Source organism: Clarias gariepinus, chromosome 14 (genome assembly GCF_024256425.1).
Source record: "Clarias gariepinus isolate MV-2021 ecotype Netherlands chromosome 14, CGAR_prim_01v2, whole genome shotgun sequence".
Taxonomy (NCBI): domain Eukaryota; kingdom Metazoa; phylum Chordata; class Actinopteri; order Siluriformes; family Clariidae; genus Clarias; species Clarias gariepinus.
This window is the reverse complement of record NC_071113.1, coordinates 18,066,721-18,087,905: the sequence shown is the minus strand read 5'-3', so window position 1 is coordinate 18,087,905 and position 21,185 is coordinate 18,066,721. Positions and strand designations below refer to the sequence as shown.

At 39.0% G+C, this 21,185-nt stretch overlaps 1 protein-coding gene across 5 annotated transcripts; it reads left to right on the top strand.

Annotated features, from left to right (window-relative positions):
* The first annotated feature begins 17 nt into the window (after nucleotides 1–17).
* Nucleotides 18–19,613, top strand: sec24c (SEC24 homolog C, COPII coat complex component). 5 transcript variants are annotated; one of them, XM_053511154.1, is made up of 25 exons: nucleotides 18–252; nucleotides 2,048–2,214; nucleotides 2,492–2,578; nucleotides 4,120–4,237; nucleotides 5,072–5,241; nucleotides 5,414–6,199; nucleotides 7,757–7,896; nucleotides 8,458–8,526; nucleotides 9,728–9,839; nucleotides 9,931–10,058; nucleotides 11,252–11,390; nucleotides 11,576–11,691; nucleotides 11,787–11,911; nucleotides 12,087–12,278; nucleotides 12,365–12,458; nucleotides 12,541–12,657; nucleotides 12,777–12,947; nucleotides 13,086–13,182; nucleotides 13,609–13,754; nucleotides 13,857–13,995; nucleotides 14,123–14,241; nucleotides 14,345–14,524; nucleotides 17,353–17,544; nucleotides 17,628–17,717; nucleotides 17,912–19,613. In XM_053511154.1, exons 2-25 carry the CDS (start codon nucleotides 2,067–2,069, stop codon nucleotides 18,050–18,052), a joined length of 3,816 nt encoding a protein of 1,271 aa, XP_053367129.1. In that variant the 5' UTR covers nucleotides 18–252; nucleotides 2,048–2,066; the 3' UTR covers nucleotides 18,053–19,613. The 5 variants fall into 5 exon arrangements, with proteins under 5 accessions (XP_053367129.1, XP_053367131.1, XP_053367133.1 ...); XM_053511156.1 differs by lacking the exon at nucleotides 2,492–2,578; XM_053511155.1 differs by lacking the exon at nucleotides 8,458–8,526 and having other exon boundaries at nucleotides 19–252.
* The last annotated feature ends 1,572 nt before the right edge of the window (nucleotides 19,614–21,185 follow it).

The window sequence follows — 21,185 nt, the reverse complement described above, 5'->3', positions numbered from 1 at the left end:
GAAGTGGACGTGGCACAAAGTTGCTGTGCTTCCGGCGCGGATGTCACCGCGGTGCTAATGCGACGGGAGGTGGAAGAAAGGGATTAAACAGATCGAGTAGTGATCCTGATTCAGGAAGGTGGCGCTTGTGTTTTTACTTACGACGAGAAAAACAACAACAAGAGCAACAACAGCACGCAGATCCCAGTGATCGGCTAAACGCAGCGGTGTTCCTGTCGGCTCCGGTTATTTACACATCTGTCTAGATCGGAGGTAAGTGCTAACTGTCTAACAGGCTCGCTAACGTTAGCGGTTCTGCTAACAGGCTCAGTGTAGTATCGACCATCTTGAGTCGTTTTGTCATCAGGTTGATTTGTTTAGTTGTGGTGTTGTGAACATTAGCTGGTAAGATAACGTTAGCTCGGTGTATTATTATTTTTTTCCGAGAAGAAATGTCGCTGCTTCGGTTGAAAGGGTTGTTTGCTAGCAAGCTAAGGCCTGCTGTTCATGCCTGTCATGAACCGGCTTCAGGAACATGGCTTAAAGATTCAGGTTATTACAACTCTACAGCTCGTACATCATGTGTGTGTAGGTTTTATAAAGCTGTCTTGTTAGCTTGCTCAGCACTGTTGCTCGCTTGCTAGCTTGTCTTGTCTTTACGGCTTGTACGCGCAGCTGGCTCTCAGTGGCCTAGCTCAACATGTAGCTAAGTCTACTGTCCTGTCATGTCTGTCCAAGTTAATAACTCGGGATTATTATTATTTATGTTTTGTACACATTTTAAGTACACAAGTCGGGCGGTGTGGCGAAAAAAAATGACCACAATAAAATATTTTCGACATGTCATGCTGTTTAGTAGTGGCAGCATAACAGAGCAAATACAACATTCAAAACCAAAACACACTTACATTATAAACCATAAAGTTCTCCCAAGTCTTATAATTATGGAATATATATAAGGGAAATTATATACTACGAGCCCTGTGACATCACTTATCACCTTGCATTACAGTATTATATTATGATATGGAATCAGTATTGTTACTTTCATATTTACAAGTATTAAAGCACATACCACTTTAACATTATATATTTTTTTATTTTTATTTTATTATTATTATTTTTTTAACCACGATAAACGCTCTTGTCTAACTCTCTTAAACGCTCTTTACTCACTCAAACACCTAGCACCTCATCACCTAAGCATTATATGAACCCGGACGGTTATCCCACATCTCAGCTTAACTATAGTAACCCATGTGTGATGTGAGTCAGTGAAGCGTTACACACGCCGGTCACTGTACAGTGTTACAGTCTCGATTACGTTCAATTATTCAGAAGTCCATGCTGTGTTGGTATTGCTATACTCCCCACCGTGAAGTGATAGACATACTGTATGACGCTTCCTGGTTTTAGTTGCTTGTTATGTTTACTATCAGGTATTACCTGCTTTAGAGTTTTTAATAGTTTTATGAGTCCACCTTTGCACGAGGCCTCAAGACAGGCAGTGGCGAAACATAGTTATTAATGACGGACTGGTCTTATTACAGTACAAATACTAGAAGATTCATTCTTATTTGCCGTGAGCTTAAGATCACTGAGGGTAATGTCATCTTATAAAAAAGTTTGTTAGCTGAGCACACCGTACCCTCAGGTTTTATCTGGCATACAGCTTTGATGTATGGGGTTGTACCGAAAGTAACGCAAAAACGTGGTTTGTCTTCAGTGCTGGTTTCTTCTTCATTAAACATCAATCTGTGCATGTCATCCTCGTCAGTGATGTCGCCTCCGTAAACATTCTGTACCATCAACTGCGACAAAAAGGGATTTGAAAGTCGAGTTTAACAATGGAATAAATGCATCTTTTGTGATGGAGATTATGTTAAGCAGTATTTTTGGATAGAGGCAGAATTACTCTAACAACATATGCAATTTTTTTTTAATTTAGATATCATCTGGTAATTTAGCTGTATGAATAAAATGTGAGCAGGTTAACTTTTACAGGTTTTTTAATAATTAGTTTTCAACAAGTTGAACTTCCTACTCAATGTTCTCCTCTCGGTTTTAGATTTAGGGATGAACTGAAAATGAATGTCAACCAGCAACATCACATGGCCTCTCCTTATGGACAGTCGCAGTCTGGTTATGGGGGTCAGCAGATGCCCGGGGGTTACACCGCCCCGTATGGTCCTTACAACGGGCCTGCGTCTAATTACCAAACAGGCCCACCTCAAGGTAACTGTAAATATGTAATCAGTCCATATATGAATAATAATGAGCGACATTAAATTTTATGCATACCTCATTTTCAGTTAAAAGGGTCTACATATGCGTAAAACTCACTATAATTTGTAGTTTACGTCGTATACTAGTGTTTCACGTCTCGAATAAATCCACAAGTACTACTGAGTTTGACTCGTCTTGCCATCCTGACTTTTTACCTATGTTTTTTTTTTTTTTTTTTTTTTTTTGCCTATCCCAGTTTTTCACGGCTTTCTCTCTTGTATTTCAGGATATTCTCCTTATGCAAGCTTTCCCTCTAAGGCTCTTGCAGCAAACTTAGTCTCTGACCTGTCCTCTTCCTCTCCTCTTGACTTGGGTAACTGTTTTCATTATATTTGGCAGGCTGTCCTACTCACTGCCCCTTCCCTGGTTCCTACTGAGTGTATAGTGCAGGACAGCTCGAGCATGTCTCACCTGCAGGCTCACAGCTGGACATGCAGCAGGCCTCTAGTCTAGCTCAGTAACTTGACACAATTAGCCAGAATCAGATATTTTCAACTAGTTTGTCCTGCACATACTATAATAAGTCACATTCTGCTTCTTTTTATTTTTCTTTGCTTCTCTATTTTTTTCTTTGCCTCTGCCCTAATCATCAAAAAAATAGCCAGGCTGGTCCTCACTCATTGGCTGTAAATGCCTGACTTTCTTGTTTTCTTTTTCTCTCAGCTAAATGCTAATTGATAGCTATATCATATTTTAATAACATAATTGATTAGGAAACACATATTTTGGGATGTCCTTCAACATCTCCTAATTAGTTTTTTGTTTGTTTGCATTTTAATAAAAAAATAAAATAAATTCACAGCTAGCCAAGGTTGTGAGCAGTTGGTGATCTCTTACGAAGAGATAATTGAACAGAGAGCAAGACTGGGCAAATGTTATACTGTCTTCACTTTTAGCCATTCAGATGGATCTCCATTCCAGTTCAGACACATAATGTGAGGATGTGAGGGGGAGAGCATTCCCCGTATTTGTCCTTTATGACCTCATATTAGTGGAGACAAAGACTTGTTGTTTAGCTTTACTGTTTTCTGGAGGGGTGTGGCTTAGCAGTAGATTATTTACATATAAATTGTAATCAGCTATTTGGAGGAGAAGTGAAATAATGTGAGGTTAAAGTATGAAAAAATGCATTATATGAAAAGTTTTTCAGCTGGAGAAGTAATTGACGCGCTGGACTAATATTACCTTGCTAAAAAGATAAAATAAGCCTCCGAGTGACGCAGTGTAACCTCTCGCAGCCGAAGGTCTAGAGAGAGCTAATTGGCCGAGCTCTCTCGAAAAGGGGTGAAAGGAACTTACTGCTCCCACAGTAATCACGGCTCTACAGCCAATGAGGGCGTCTGTGAGCTCACGGAAGCGAAAAGAGCGGAAAGCGCTGTCCTCCAAATGTTTTTTACTCCGCCCCAACAGTGCATGAGCGAGTAGTTTGAAACGATGCATTTGGCTGGTGTCGCGTGGTTCGGAGGAAACGTGATAGTCTTCGGCTCTCCCGACTGAGTGGTAGTAGTAGCCTTAATGTGGGAGCCCATAGTGGCAGGGAGGAATTGGACACAAATAAATTAGGGAGAAAATCGGGGAAAAAAAGATAAAATAAGGGACATTTAAGGTTAATTAATTCAGTAATTTCCTTCAAAATATCACCATAAAATATAAATATTACCAAAAAATATATTCTTTAAAATGTAGCCCACTTGAAGCTTTTAAATATTTCAGGTATTTAGTTGGAATTTTATGAAAAAAAAAAAATGTTAATTCAATGAATTATTTGAATTTATTTTTTTGACCCAGGCATATACAGTATACCACAGGTTAAGCATATTTATTGCTGGATTTCTAATCCTTTCTATTTTGCAGGTATGAGAGGACCCCCCACCTCCGGTGCTCCCCCATTGTCTGCACCTCAGCCATTTTCACAGTTTGGGCAGAGTGACGTACAGAATGGACCACCATCTATGGGTGCCCCTCCACAAAGGTAAAGATTTAATGTATACTGAAAGTTGTCTCCAAAACTGTGGCGTGTTACTGAGCTTAAATGCAGAAGTTAAATTTGCTTAAGTCAGCAGTAGCAATGCTCTTCCACAAGCCTGGATCATCAAATGCAAGCATTTTTAACTTTGTTAGTATTATTAAAAGTCAAATTTGTCTGGCAGCTTGGACATCAAGCGTCCAGTATGGATCAGAGAGGCACTTCCCCCCCCTGTACATTTGAGCAAATGTAGTCAGTCAAGGGGATGTGTTTCATCATGGGCTGTTAGTTTATCCATATGTTAAAAGGCAGAGAGCACTTCTTTTTTGAGTGTGTTGTGCAACCATGTGACAAAGGATAATGTTTGATGTATGTTATGAAGGATGCACATGCTAGACTTCATCCTTCTCAGGTTGATAGGGGAGAGCTGTGGGGGGGGTGAATTCACAGGTGACCAAGATGGGAAAATATGGATGAATGTCACTTGTTGTTTTTTCCATGTTCAGTATGAATATGGATTTGTAACTCGATCCTAGTGACCCAATAGGTTTATCTCCAGAAGCATTCTAAGAAACACACCCACACTGTGTGTTAGAGATCATGTTGCATTCGATGAAGGTTCTAAACCAGAAGTTTGTAACTCTAGTCGTAGAATCCATTGTTTAGCGCTTTCCTGCTTTAACACACCTAGTAACTAGAGATGGAGGAAAAAATCGATGCAGTTATGAATCACAATTCTTTTGTGTGCCGATTTACTGATGGTATTGCTAGAAATTGCTAAATTTTGATTTGATGTTTTACGTTTCAATATATTTTTTTATTCCACTGTTTACTGTATAGGCCACCTGTGTCTCAGCCATACACTCAAGGAGCAATGAACTTGTCAGGTCCTCAGCCTGCGTACAACCAGCAGTTTGGAACACCACCCACCAGTATGCAGCAGGTGACCAATCAGATGGCAGGCATGCAGGTTGGGTCCACTGTACCCTCCTCAGCTGGTCCAGGCTATGGTAAATACTATTTGCTTACTCAAGTAATTTTCTGTGCATGTGGAACTAGACCTGATGTCACTGTGATGTAACATAAAATGATGATAAACTGGCTTTTTAAAACTACAAAACTAAACTACAATTTCAGTAAGTTACAGGTATCCTATAATTTCCCATCATTCTCTTTTTCCAGGGCTTCCTCCCTCCTCCCAGGCTCCTGTTTCAGCGACTCAAGCGTCTTTTGCCCCCACAGCGAATGTCTCCACATGGCCCCAGCCCACCTCGGGTGCACCCCATGCACAAGCTCAGCCCTACTATCCTGCTCAACAGCCATTCCCATCTACAGCCCCACCTTTATCCTCTGCACCTGCTCCCACTCAGCACCCTCCTCCACCCCTGGCTTCACAGACCTCTCCTCTTCCGCCGCCTCAGATTTCTTCCGCCCCACCTACAGGTCCTACTGTATCATATGGAGTTCCAGCTCAACCAGTGCAGGCCACTCACCCTAGGGCACCCCTTCCCACTTCCCAGCCTTCAGCGTTCCCTCGGGGGCCTCCACCCAGCTCTGCCCCATCTCAGTACCCATCAGCCATGCCCCCTGTATCACAGCCATCCCCATTCCACTCAGGCCCTCCTCCACCTACCACTGCTGCTGGATTTCCACCCCAAGGAGGTGTACCTCCCAGGCCTCCATATACAGGCATGCAGGGCCCTCCTATGGGTTCTCAGGGCCCTCCTATGGGTTCTCAGGGCCCTCCTATGGGTTCTCAGGGCCCTCCTATGGGTTCTCAGGGCCCTCCTATGGGTTCTCAGGGCCCTCCTATGGGTTCTCAGGGCCCTCCTATGGGTTCTCAGGGCCCTCCTATGTCCCAAGCGAACCATGTGACTCCTGCACAGCCGGGGATGATGCATGGGTCCACCACCCCTGGAATGGCACCACCACAGGCAGGGATGCAGGGCTATCCTCCCCAGCAGAACGGTGAGTGTCTGAAGATTTATACTGAACAACTGGACCATAAGGCTTGCATTTTCTAAATGTAAGAATGTATAAAGGGCTAAAATAGTTTCAAACATAGTCAAACACGACATATGAACACATCTGTTTATTGAACTTGCATCATTGTACTTTAACACCTCATTTTCCTCATAGTGTGTTGTGCTGTAAAGAATGCCCTTTTTAACTTTGCCCTTTTTACTTTGTTATTTAGTGTGGTAGTGAAGGCCAGTTTTACTTGTATTATATATTATTACAATGTTCGAATAAAAAATGCATGACAAACTGTTTAGAGGAATTTTGAAGTTGTAAAAACAGATTTTGCAGTTGTATAATATCTTAAACATTAACATTCAACAAATGGTAAAATAAAATCTCTCAAATGGTAACCTCCTTGCAACAAAAATCACATTGTGAGCAAAAAGAAATTGTGCTTCTGCTAAAAAAAAAAATTCTGCTGTTTTTAACACTCCCAGGGTGAATAGGTGCAGTGGCCATTTGTCAACGATTAGGTGTGCTGTTACACCAAGGTAGTTATGGTTTCTTACTGATGTCAAGTGGACTGCAGTAAGTGCGATAAAAGTAGCTTCGGCCAAAGACCTCACGTTCACAGTCTTATGAACTTGGTAATGTGATTAATTTGTGTAAAAAATTAAATATCGCCACATTAAATATTTCTAGATTTTTTTATTATCAATAGTCATTATGGTGGGTAACTGGTAAAAGCAGTGAATCATGACACACAACCAGATCAGGGTGGCGATACTGCAATGTCCTTGCGCCTCAGTGTTTTGTATAAACTGAACAGAAGTGGAATCAGGGGTCGCACCGTTAAGGCTGGAGCAGAGGTAGTGACAGAAATTAAATGGTGGAACCAGGGTCTGATGTTTTGCGTCATGTGTGGAGGTTTAATAAAACAGTAAACCATTAGCAACTAACCCACCAATGTCTGATCTAGAGTCGATCAGACATACCTGCTGCACTTAAACCGTGCTGAGGCCATAGTGCATAACGAAGATTAAAGAAGTTCCTGCAGTAAGGATGTAATCATAATTCATCTTTGACAAACATGATAGAAATGTAATGAAAATATTTAGAGCAGAATAACATGCAGAATAATATTTGTATGACCAAGTCATCTGCGTGTTGGTTTTGAAAATTTAGTGTGTACTCTCTGTGTATATCTCTCTCTCTCTCTCTCTCTCTCTCTCTCTCTCTCTCAGGCTGACTTGTCATGGTCTCAAGGTTGTGTCCTACTTTGACACCTGGAAACATTAGCTTCTTATTAGTCTTATAGTGCATGGAATTTTCCAGTGGCCTGACATTTCCCATGCGAGATCCTTTATAGGCAGGAGAATGGCTCATTCATGTAGGATAATAACAGTCATGTTGCTTTAATATGTAAGCTGTCCGTGCATCTGTTCTACAGTATACATAAAGCTAACAGAGAATGATGACGTGTGTGTGTGTGTGTGTGTGTGTGTGTGTGTGTGTGTGTGTGTGTGTGTGCATGCATGCATGCTTACTTGTTTTTTTATTCAGGTGCATTTGGACAAGTGAGGGCTCCGCAGCCTGGCTATGGTGGACCATATTCTGGGCAGCAAGGCTATGGTGCTCCGCCCCCTGCACAAGCCCCTCCTGCTGCAGCAAAGAGGCTTGACCCAGACTCCATCCCCAGCCCGGTACACACACACACAAACACACACACACACACAGTCTGTTCACATTTCACATTCAGGCACTGGTAATCACACTTGTGTTGTATGTCTTTTGTCTTTTAAACCCCACCGTGTACTCAATTTTCTCTACTCATTTTATTCCAACGCATACATCCACAGAGTTCTGTAGTCTTTGGTATTTTATCACTTTACTGAGAGGAATCGTTCCAGTTATGTGCAGTGGTTTGTGCAAGCTAGGCCATGCTCTGGAGTCTCCTGTGTCTGATATGCATGCACCATGGCGGAATAACAGATATGCAAATCCGGGAGAGATTTAAGGCTTAAAAAAGAAAAAAAAATCTGCTTGAATATTGCATGTGCCACTGGCAATATTTGCATCTTCGTTCACTGATATCGCTTTCTAAACAATGTAATTAATCATTTTTATTTTAGTCTTGAAAGCAGAGGTATGTGTGGTTACACATCTGTTTATCTTCTCTCTGCTCTCTTTTTGTTTTTTCTTTTGGCTTTTATTTTTTCTCTCCTCTCTTTAATCTTGCTGGACTAAATTGTTAAAATGTAAAGCAAGCCTCTGACATACCGCCTGTGCAGAAAACAAGACATAGAATAGACCCAGACGCTATTCCCAGCCCAGTAAGTGCCCTGTGTCTCTCTGCATGTCTCTGGTGTTGCACTAACCCTAATCTTTCTCTTTAGTCCTTGTTCTAGTTACCACATAGATCTTTTCAGTTGTATTATTTATACATCTTTTAATAGTTAAAATGTATAATGGATCAGTCTGAATATTATATTTTGACTATTAGTTGAAATGAAAGATAAGATTTATAAGTCGATTGATCGAACAGTAATTACCCGTTTCTAGCTAGCTTCGTTCTCCGTTGTTTTGTAGTATGGGTGTTGGTGTCACAGGAAACACTTCACAAACCCCTACGCGCTGGACTCTTAAATCACATTACAACAGTCATAGCTTCTCCACACATGGAGAACAGACTGCTCTGTGTAATCCTTTACTGTATTGTAAATAAATTACATTGCTACCTCAGCTGCCGCCCCTAGCATGTTTGTAGATTTGTTTAACACGACAGATCTCTAACACAGAAAAACATGACTCTGGTGAACAAAACCAATTAGGGGAGAAAAAGTTCTACGTTTGCACCAGCAGCACTGCTACACTTTTTTTTTTCTTTTTCTTTTTTTTTTTTTAAACACACACAACACACTAATTATACAATAAATTTTTTGCTTTATATTAACAGTAATATGATTTAAAAAGTAACAGTGTACAAAAAGATCTTTCTGCGAGAACAGTTCTTAAGGGATTTAGTTTTTTTTGTCTGTCATACCTCAATCAATCAACATTTATTTATATAGCACCTTACAGTAACCCAAGTTGAACAGCATTAAATTGCAATAAGATAGCAATAATAATTAAATAAATAAACATAAAAAATACTAAAATTATAAAAAACACATACATATAGTGTGTGAAGACATAATAATTAGTTCTGAGTCCATGATGCATTAAAAATCTGATAACCATAACACCGCTTATTTGTAAGATGTAGGATCCTCTTCCGCTAATTGATCTCTGGAAAATTAGTTTATTTTTAAGAACGCTGACTTTCTCGCCTGTTGTAGCTCATTGTTCCCCACCCAGTCTAGCCTCTCCCTCTTTCTTTGCATGCTAGTTACACCCTTGCATGTTTGACCTAGCCTTTTTTTTTTTTAGCCTTGTGAAGGGTTTATATATTTAGTTGCACATGCATGATCCATTCTCTCATCATGTTTTTGAGAAGCGTGTGCATAGATCAACTGTATGTCGTTGCTCTCTCAGATTCAGGTGATAGAGGATGACAAGGCAAACAAAAGCAACGAACCTTTTGTCACTGGGGTCAGAGGTCAAGTCCCACCTCTCATCACTACCGACTTTCATGTTAAAGATCAAGGTAAGATGTAGTGGTTAGATTCCATTTTTTATGTTTGTCGATGAAAGCTTTGCAACACATTCCATTGTGCTTGTGCATGTGTGTTTTGAAGGGAACGCGAGTCCACGTTTTATCCGTTGCACAGCCTATAACGTTCCGTGTACCTCGGACATGGCGAAACAGTCCCAGGTGCCACTGGCCGCAGTTATCAAACCGCTGGCTACTCTCCCGTCAGATGAGGTGAGGTCGTGTTTCATTATACAGTCTTTTGAGGCAGTTTTGTTCACGCTGTATTTCAGTTGCAAAAAATGTCTTTCCTGCATTTCAAGCCATGATTTGTGAAATCAGTTTCTGCCTTGTGAACAGAAGATCTTAGGTGCAAAATTAATTTTAATTTAGTTTGCCCAAGGCAAATTATTTTCAATCAAGTCTCAACCCCAAAGCCTTTTAGTGTTCGTTGAGTGGAATCAGGAAATTGACTTCACTCGTAAGTAGGATGCTGATTAGATGAAAACGCATCCTGATTTTGTATCAAGATAGTTTTGTGTGGCAGTTAATTTGTATTGTATTACTACAGGTGGTGTGCTTTTAAACTATTCACAAATTGGCATGCAGCACAGCATCCTGTGCGGTAGGAGCAAATTATCTGTGAAGTCTGTCTAGAATTTTAATAAAATATTGAGAATAATGTAAAAATTAATGCAATATTTCAGAAAAACTTGTTTTCTTCAGACTTGCGTGTGTATAATGATAAATGCCAATTACCCGTAAGTTGCCTGGCACATTTGATTCGTTTGTATTTGTGCCCACAAAGCTCCATTTAAGTTCCAAGTGAACCAATAGCTGTGAGCCTGAAACGATCAATCAGTTTAAGTAAAATAAAACGTACAAAAAAAGCAATTAAAAAATAAATAATTCACCTTTGTGTTAATCACATTGTTTATTTTTTCGGCAGAAGATATTGTCAGCTGAGACTTTTCTTTAAGGCTGGTGCTTAGAGCTACTAGACGATTTTTCATTTATAGCCTGACACTTATTTGGTCGTTATTAAGTGTTAAATTTTATTTAGTTTAAGGGTTTGTGTTGGCTTGTTTTCATTTTATGACAATATTATAAAACACAAAATATACCCTTGGTTCCTGAATCCAAACTAAGTGCAGTAATCCATAAACATTAACCAGGGTCAGGTTTACTTGTATCTCCTAATGGGCAAACACACACTCTCAGGAGTAGAATAGGAACCTTTTCTGTATTCTTATGGGATTTCGTAAATGCCAAATTTATTGTGTAAACTTTTACAAAAAAAAAAAAAAGATTCTTAAATCCGTTTGTATCCAGCTTGATTGGGGTGGGGGCATGAGGGGACCACACACATTTGAGTGTTTGGTCTTGCATTGATAATTAACCAATTGTCTCATATTTGTTCTTTTTAGAACCCGCCTTATATAGTGGATCATGGGGAAAGTGGCCCTATTCGCTGTAATCGCTGTAAGGCTTACATGTGTCCCTACATGCAGTTCATCGAGGGCGGAAGACGCTTTCAGTGTAGCTTCTGCAGCTGCGTCACGGAAGGTGAGTCATGTTTTTGATAAGTGTGTTAGTTATCGGGTGAAGATTCCTTTCAGAAGTGTGACCTTTGTGTCACGAGTATAAGGAAAGACTTTGGAATGAATAATGATTTAGGTGTGTTCTACATGTCTATTTTTAAGGGATGGAAAAATTTTAATAAATATGTTATCATATTTTTATTTTTTTAGTGCCTCCCCATTATTTCCAGCATCTGGACCACACAGGGAAGCGTGTAGACTGCTATGAGCGGCCTGAGCTTTCGATGGGCAGCTATGAGTTTGTAGCTACGGTGGATTATTGTAAGGTGGGCACTCAAGCGTCAAGAGGTTACGTATTATAGATGCATTTGTGTGCATCATGTGCTCCTTTTTATTTACATATTCTATTTATTGTTTACAGAACAACAAGATTCCTCAGCCTCCAGCATTCATCTTCTTAATTGATGTGTCGTATAATGCTGTGAAAAGTGGCATGGTAAAGATCGTATGCCAGGAGCTTAAGACCCTGTTGGACTATTTGCCCAGGTACAGATATTGTAGTTAAATTGTTTATGTAAGATTAAAATCATTCTTTTAGTTTTAATTCGTTATTTTGGACAACTGCATGTAAAAAAAAAAAAAAATTTTTTTTTTTTTTCCACGATGGAGCTCAACACCGTCACTAATATGCTTCACCATTTTAAATGTTGTTTCTTTTCAGAGAGAACCCTGATATGGAGTCCAGTATACGGGTGGGCTTTGTCACCTACAACAAAGTGCTGCACTTCTATAATGTAAAGGCTTCTCTGGCCCAACCTCAGATGATGGTGGTCTCAGATGTGGCAGACATGTTCGTTCCCTTGTTGGACGGATTCCTTGTCAATGTTACCGAGTCCAGGGTCGTCATTGAGAGGTGAGTATGGGCTTTTGTTTCAGAAAAATACTGAGGACTGCTTCATTTGGCTGATCTTCCAATAATACATATTCTTCCCTGTACAGTTTGCTGGATCAGATCCCCGAGATGTTTGCTGACACACGAGAGACAGAGACAGTATTTGGACCTGTCATCCAAGCTGGACTGGAAGCTCTTAAGGTATTTAAGACTGTAAGATTAAAGCTTTTACATTCTACAATTCTAGTGTCAAGTCAAGGTTGAAGGCTGGTTTGTGTTTCAGGCTGCAGACTGTGCTGGAAAGCTCTTCATTTTCCATACATCTCTACCCATCGCTGAAGCACCAGGCAAGCTAAAGAACAGGGAAGACAGGAAGCTCGTGGGCACAGACAAAGAAAAGGTATCCTCTCATTTGCTCTCTTGTTGTAGTACAAGTTCTTTTTTTTACTATAATTAAAGCCATAAATCCATTGTCTGAAACATCTGGATTGATTTCCACTGCTGCTGTTCTTTCTCCAGACTTTATTCCAGCCTCAAGTGAGCTTCTATGCCAACCTGGCGAAGGATTGTGTGGCACAGGGATGTTGTGTAGATCTCTTCCTGTTCCCTAATCAGTATGTAGATATAGCAACATTAGGGGTAGTGCCCACTTCAACAGGAGGATCCATCTACAAATACACCTATTTCCAGGTTCGTGTAACAACTGTGTTTGCTTTACTCGATTCATTAATCCTATAGCATAGTTTAAAACTTTAGTTTAAAAGATTTTTTTGTATTATACAATTAAATAAATGTAAATAGTCACATTGCCATGGTTTTGCATGTCAGGCCCAGTCTGACCAGGAGCGGTTTCTGAACGATCTGAGGAAAGATGTGCAGAAGCAGGTGGGCTTTGATGCAGTAATGAGGGTCCGCACAAGCACTGGTAAGTGTGACGCCTTTACAGTGAACTTATGAGCAGCATGGCCTTAAAACAACATTTAAATTGACCAGTCTGTTAAATCCAATTGTATTCTGAAAGATTCTTACTGGAAATTAAGATTTTTTTTCAGGGTCCTTATATTAAGGGCTGCTAACAGTCGTGTATATTTTAAAAGTTGATTGATTGAACAGTAGTTATCCATATTTTTGTGAATTTTTTTTTATTTTATGGTATCATTTGAATTTAATGGTCATAATTTTTTAACTCGCATCTGGCATTAGCATGCATCCTGTGTGATCGGTTCACGTGTTTCATGCTTTGTTCAGCTACGTCTTGGTGTATTGTTTTGTGTCTGCTTCTGCAGGGTCAAACTTTCCTCACAATAATGAAATTGCAGGTCTTTATTGATTTGAGCTTGTGTTCTGGCAGGTATCCGGGCCACAGACTTTTTTGGTTCCTTCTACATGAGCAACACCACAGATGTAGAGCTGGCATGTCTGGACTGTGACAAAACCGTCACAGTGGAGTTCAAACATGACGACAAGCTCAGCGAGGAGACTGGCGCACTTGTCCAGGTATGTATGAGACACCGTAAAAGTTATCAACTAATGTTAGACTTTTTTTTTTTTTTTTTTTTGTCCTTAGTAATCATACTTTTTTTGTGTGTATGTACACAGTGCGCTGTGCTATACACCAGCTGTGGTGGTCAGCGGCGACTGCGGATCCATAACATGGCTGTAAACTGCTGTGCACAGCTGGCGGACTTGTATAGGAACTGTGAAACAGACACCATCATCAATTTCTTCGCTAAGTATGGTAAGGGAGACACAATTCTGAGACAATAATTTTATCGTAGTACTTTTTTTTTCCTCCTTTTTTTTTGTGTTTGGACACAAAATTTGCCATAGTGTAACCATCTGTTTTTGTGTGTGTTTGTTTAAAGCATACCGCAGCATACTGAATAGTCCTACCAAGAATGTGCGAGACAGTCTGGTAAACCAATGTGCCCAGATCTTGGCCTGCTATCGCAAGAATTGTGCTAGCCCATCATCAGCTGGCCAGGTGACTAAGGCGTTTTAATTATTGCTATAACTGTGTTACTGAGTAGAGCAGAATGCACCAATGTCGTGAACATTTCTAATTATCTTGCTGGCTTTGTGTGTAGCTGATCCTTCCAGAATGCATGAAGCTGCTTCCTGTGTATCTCAACTGTGTACTGAAGAGTGATGTTCTGCACCCTGGAGCAGACGTCTCCTTAGACGATCGCGCCTATCTGAGACAGCTGGTCAGTGCCATGGATGTGGCAGAGAGCCATGTGTTCTTTTACCCACGGCTGCTTCCAGTGGTGAGACACACACACAAACACACACACACACACACACACAGACACATAGGCATGTGCAGGCACATATTCACCAACACTGGTGTCAAAATCATGTGATAATGAGAATATATTTTCAATTGGTGCCCAAAATGTGTAAGATTAGGGAAAAGTATTTTTATGATAGTTTTTTTTTTTTTACTTTACCTGCTATTTATGATTATTAATTATTTATCTATGAAAATACTGTAATGTAATAGAATGTATTTTTAAATAAGATAAATGTCTCAACTACACATAGGTCAGGTTAAAGTAGTATGTTTTTAGTCTGCCCTAAGTGTTTATCATTCATTCTGATGCTGGTTATAACAAAACGGGCATTCATATGAAAGTATATTAGTGCCAAAATTCTTTAAAGCAAAATAGCAGGTTGAATTACATGAACTGAAAAAAAACGTGTTGCAATAAAAATGTTTGAATTTTTCTGCATTGCAATTTAATCTGAATTGAAAAAAATCTGTAGAGCATTTACAATGTTTGAAATTTTTGCCACTGCAATTTATTGTGCTTGTATATTTCAAGTGAAAATGTAATTAAAGCATTTAAAATTCAATGCAAAAATATTAAAGTTACTAAATTGAAGTTCAAAAATATTTTCAAGTGTTAAAAATACAATCTTCATTATTTTTTAATCTTACAAATTCAGGGAGACAAAATTTAGGTAACATAATTCAGGTTGCAAAAATTCAGGTCTTCACATCCGGGATATCACAGGAAGAGCAGTGGAGTGCCGATTGCTGCTGTTCGTGCCGCACTGTACTTTTAAGTGTGCTTCCTGCTCCCTGTGCAGTCTACTTCTCAGAAACTACTTAACGATCGGAATGCAGCACTCTTAACTAACAGGCCGGGTTGCTAGTTGCACAATAAACGGTTAAAATGACCCCTCTGCCGTAAACGCTATATTCAAAGCAAATTCCAGATATCCAGCAGCATTAGAGACGATAACAGTAAGACAGGTTATAGACTGCACACTGTATATCTTACATTAGAGACAAATACAGTGTGCAGTCTATAACCTGTCTTACTGTTAATCTTACATACAGTCAGTATACACAGAGTAATGTGAGAACTGACCAGAGTTACTAGTGCAATGATGGACAAAAACAACAAGATGTATAAAAATAATATAAATAAAAATATATAAATTACAATAAAAAAGAGAAATGGGGTTAATTGCAGTGCAGCCATAAATGTACAATTTTATATATGACAAAGTCACAGTGTGACAGGTATTTATGAGGCGCGGTTGTAACAGGCAGTTGTTTTAATATTACAGTACAGTATACAAAAAATATTAAATCAAACTTCACTCATGCACACACATATGAAACGCTTGCGTACACATATATGAAACAGTCACACATACATATATACTACTAACTGCTCAAACAACTACATGAAGACTTATGACTTCATACTAAATATTGAACTGAAATGTTGTAATTGTGTTGCATAAAATAATTTGTGACAATTTTTTAGTTTTTTTTATTTTATTTTAATCAGACTGACATTAAACCGTACTATCCACACTTTACGTTTTTCTTAATTACAAAGTTTTTATGGTTACCTTTATTTATAAGCAATATAAATTTAACAAAGTCTAAACAGCATGTATGTTGTTGCTGCTGCTGAGGAAATTAATCCCCTCTTGTTACTGAATGTGACTGTACATTACCGAGCGCAGGCGGGGGGGACCCATCGCTCTTGCGTGTGAATGAAAGAGCGCTGGCTTTGCTTTGAATATACCGTTAACTGCAGAGGGGTCATTTTAACACATTACACCCTTTATTGAGCAACTGGCAACCCAGCCTGTTAGTTAAGAGTCCGATCGGTAAGTAGTTTCTGAGAAGTAAACTGCACAGGGAGCAGGAAGCACACTTTAAAGTGCACTGCGGCACGAACAGCAGCAATCGGCTCTCCACTGCTCTTCCTGTGATATCCCGGATGTGAAGACCTGAATTTTAACGACTTGAATTTTATTACCTGAATTTTTGCAACCTGAATTTGTAAGATTGAAAAATAATGAAGATTATATTTTTGACCTGCAATTAAGTAACTTGAATATTTTTGCATTGAATTTTAAATGCTTGGATTACATTTTCACTTGAAATATACAACCACAATAAATTGCAGTGGCAAAAATTTCAAACATTGTAAATGCTCTATGGATTTTTTTCAATTCAGATTAACTTGCAATGCAGAAAAATTCAAATATTTTTATTGCAACACGTTTTTTTTAGTTCATGTAATTCAACCTGCTATTTTGCTTTGAAGAATTTTGGCACTAATATACTTCCATACGTTCAAATCAAACTTGTACTTGTAAAGAAATGTCTCTGAAGTAAAGGTGTAAAACCAATTAACACTTACAGAAGACTTTAAGCATAGTACGGTGATGAGACTCTTAGCCCCAGGAAATTATTTCATCATTTAAATTAATGATTTATGAACACCACTTGCACATTACAGGAAGTCAGATGGGAGTTATTGCCGCATCCATCTTATAGTCCTGATCTCAATCCAAGTGATTTCTACAAGCATTAATCAAAACACTGGAATAGGTGCATTAGTGTAGCAGGTCATTATTTAGGAAACATAAAGGTAGTGTTTATTCTCATTGCGCAATCAAAAGTCCTAGTTTGATTTGTACGCCTAGTTTTATTTGTACATTTCTGACTACAGTAGGTATGAATCCACATTCACATTAGCTCGCACAGTTTATAGTATATATCTAAGTATATTAGTTTATATTTGTTGAGTACTGTTGATGGTGGTGCTTTTTTTTAATGTAGCACAAGTTGGATGTGGAGAGTGACGCTCTGCCCATGGCAGTCAGGAACTCTGAAGAAAGGCTGTCTAAGGGTGGCATTTATTTGCTGGAGACTGGCCTGAACCTTTTCCTCTGGGTGGGGGTCAACACCCAGCAGGAGCTTCTTCAAAACATATTTGGCACCCCTGCTTTCAGCCAGATCGATCCTAACATGGTACAGCTTGTAATAACTTTGTATTAATAGCATTGTATAGGCATTATGAACGTAGCTCACATCACGCTCATATTTTACTGCAGACGTTTTTGCCGATCTTGGATAATCCATACTCAAAGAGGCTGAGGGAAATTATCGAGACTTTCCGCACACAACGTTCTCGCTACATGAAGGTACGTCTGACAGGAGCTGTCTTGTTTTTTTGTTTGTTTGTTTTTTAACTGTGATATTCTACTGTAATTGATGACCTACCATCATCACTTCCTTTTTTTTTTTTTTTTTGATATTCCATGCAGCGTACAGTCTCTGTATTGATGTTTGTCCATCCTGTGACTGGAATGCTTTATATATTTTTTTCTTTTTTCAGCTGGTGTTGGTGAAACAGGAGGACAAACTTGAGCTCATCTTTAAGCATTTTCTTGTGGAGGACAAAAACAACAGTGGCGGAGCTTCTTATGTGGACTTCTTGTGTCACATGCACAAGGAGATTCGCACTCTCTTGAGCTAGGAGAGCTCTTTTTGCCCTTTTTATTTGACAAGCCAGTTCTGTCCTCCTGTCATTTCCCCTCCTTTAATGTAATGTTCTATAAAGTGCAGGAGGAAATAACAGTTTCTCTCTATGCTCTCACATTCGGGTGTCTGTCTGATTTGGTTTGGGGACGGGGGGAAGGTGTGTGTGTGTGTGTGTGTGTGTGTGAGTGAGAGAGTGTGTATGTGTGTGAGACGGCATATGATATTGATATTTCCCATCACTTATCTGATATAGTAACAGATTATCCAGCGCAGCTGCTGTAAGGATTACTTAATTCCAAACAAACACTTAAGTGCAGAATTAACAATGTGTTAATCAAAATACAGAATATTAGGCTTTAAAAGTGTGTGCATGTATGTGAACTGTGAGTGAGGGAACACTGGCACTGTAGGTGGTAGTAGACAGCATTAATGATTTGAACCCAATTTTCTGGAAAACAAAAAGCTCCCAACAAACGGAAATGAAAAATTCCTAATAACTTGTTTCCTTCATGTAGTTTGGTTGACAGGAATGTTTTGTTCAGTTAGTCCTTGTGTTTTATTTTTAGCCATGGCCTTACTGACCCATCTCTCATCCATTTTTCTCCTGGTCTTTGTGTTGGTTTTGTTTTTATTCCTCATTCATTGTAATCGTTATTGGTTTTTTTTTTTTTTATTATGCAGAAACCCTTTGATTAATAGATTATTTGGGAAGCAGAGTGTTTAAGTGTGCTGTTCACTGTCCATACATCTAACTTTTTAGCTATTACACTCACTTTAAAAATTCTATGCATCAGAATAGCTATGGATAGAGGAACATGTAACCAACAAGCCTAATATCTAAGTTAAGAGCAAAGACAATGCGTGCTGTGTTAACTGGGCATGTGTGAAGCTGTGTTATAGTGTGAGCATTGAGAACAGATGAGGAATTCTCCTATTGTGGAGAGGGCATGGGGCCTATCAGAAAGCTCTATGACCGGGCCGGGTGATGAAGTTCAGATTAGCCAGCTGGACAAGAGTTTATGCAGTCTAGCTTTTTTTTTTTTTTTTTTTTTAATGAGGATGAAGACTGTAGTCCAGATGGCACCCATCTTCAAAGAAAGCTTCAGTACCAGGGCTTCTATCTTAGGAACAACTATGTGTACTGTTTCTGATGTCTCCATATTTTCTGTTTTTTTTTTTTTTTTTCCTTTTTCTTTCACTGTATGATCAAGTGCTAACCTTTACCATGAATCATTATGGATCATTTTACAATCCAATTTTCATTTGTACATGTTTTGACGGTTAGAATCCTGGAGCAGGCAGAGTCAGTGGTGGATTTTGGCGCTGGTTTTTTGTCTGCTCTGGTCTTGTTTTTCTGGTGAAATAACCTTTGTACAGCAAAAAATTAAATAAAAAAAAAGTCATATGGCAAGAGTAGCGGAAGAGATTTAGAACTGCCTATTTCTAACTGTTTTCAAGCATGTGCAGGATTGTAACCTGAAAAGCAATCAACACTGAATACCTTGTCATCACATGTATTTACATGTACAGAATTAAAAATCACATTTTAAACATGATGCTCAGTTAGTGTGCTTTGTTGGCCATATTCAGTATTGAAAAACTGCCCATTATAGTTAATAGAAGTGTTGCATACTTCTCAGCCTTTTCTTTTTCTGGCTCTCTTTCATTTCTCTTGGTTTCATGTTTTATAATTATCTTTGCCTGAGAACTGCCTCCAGAGTTCATCTCAAAGCACTGATAAAAGACAGCTGCAGTGTCTGAATGTTCATCCTACTGTAATCTTAAGTGTTTATACAGTATAAAGATTGATCCTAATGAAATTCCTGAGAGAAAGGAGGGATCTACCTTTTAGCCCTTTTTGTAGATTTTTTTTTTTTTGTCCTTTTCATTTCTTTTGTATCTGACTCGCATATCTTATCCTTCACAATCAGTGTCGGTGTTTAAGTTATGTCTTATCTTTGCCACCTAACTGCAAAATAAATATCTAAATCAATTTGTTGGTTGACTCTTCCAAGTTGATTAAAAAGTAATCAGCACATCTGGAAGCAGCCTGGTGTAGGAATATGTCCTGCATCATTATTGCTTCTAAACTCACTTCTTTATTACATAGGTTTCCACACTGTTCTGCATGTTATTGTTTTTCCTCCCAGCACACCTTCAGCTGCTTAACAGCACTTCCTGACCCTACCCCTAAGCATAGCAAACCCAAAAATGATGATTTTTTTTTTCCCTATGGCAAAGTTTTAAAAAAGGAATATTTAATGCTTGACTACAACAGGAAAGTTACTTGTAGATTGATTGATTGATTGAATTGTGTTTTTCCTGTAGGCCCTTTTATTTTCTCTTACCAATATGACCATATTTTCTTAGTGTTTTCATATACAGACTTAATTTTAAACTGACACTTTGTACCTTAGTATAGCATGCTCAGTTTTTCAGACCCTTGTGTTGAGTTTTCCATATTTTGTGTTTAGCCAAGCTTGTAGCTTCATTCATAAGCAGGATTAATGTCAATGCTGCCAAAGCTGCTTTAACCAAATGCCAAAAGATGGGTCTGAATCCTTACGTAAATAGGGAAATTTAAAACTTTATAAATAAATATATATATATATATATATATAAATTATTTGTGAATTACTGTGTCAAGCATGTATGCTTCGTACAGAGCCACTCCTTGGTTTTCCTAGCTGTGTGTTTTGGGTCTTTGTCATGTTGCAAGACCCAGCTATCTTTAATTCTCTGACTGAGGGAAGGAGGTTTTTGCCCAATATGTCACAATACATGGGCTCCGTTCATCCTCTCCTCAATACGGTGCAGTCATCCTGTCCCCTGTGCAGAAAACACCCCCAGAGCATGATGCTTCCAGCCCCATGCTTCACTGTAGGTATGGTATTATTGGGATGATACTCATCATTTTTCTTCCTCCAAACACGGCAAATTGAGTTAAGACCAATAGTTCTACTTTGGTCTTATCTGACCACAGAACTTTCTCCCATGACTCCTCTGCATCATTCATACCCCATGTATCTACTTAGACTTTGGCTGATTGTGGGGTGCACAGGTGTCTTTATGACAGCTAACAACCTCAAACAGGTGCTACTAATTTAGAATCATAAGCAGAGTGTAGT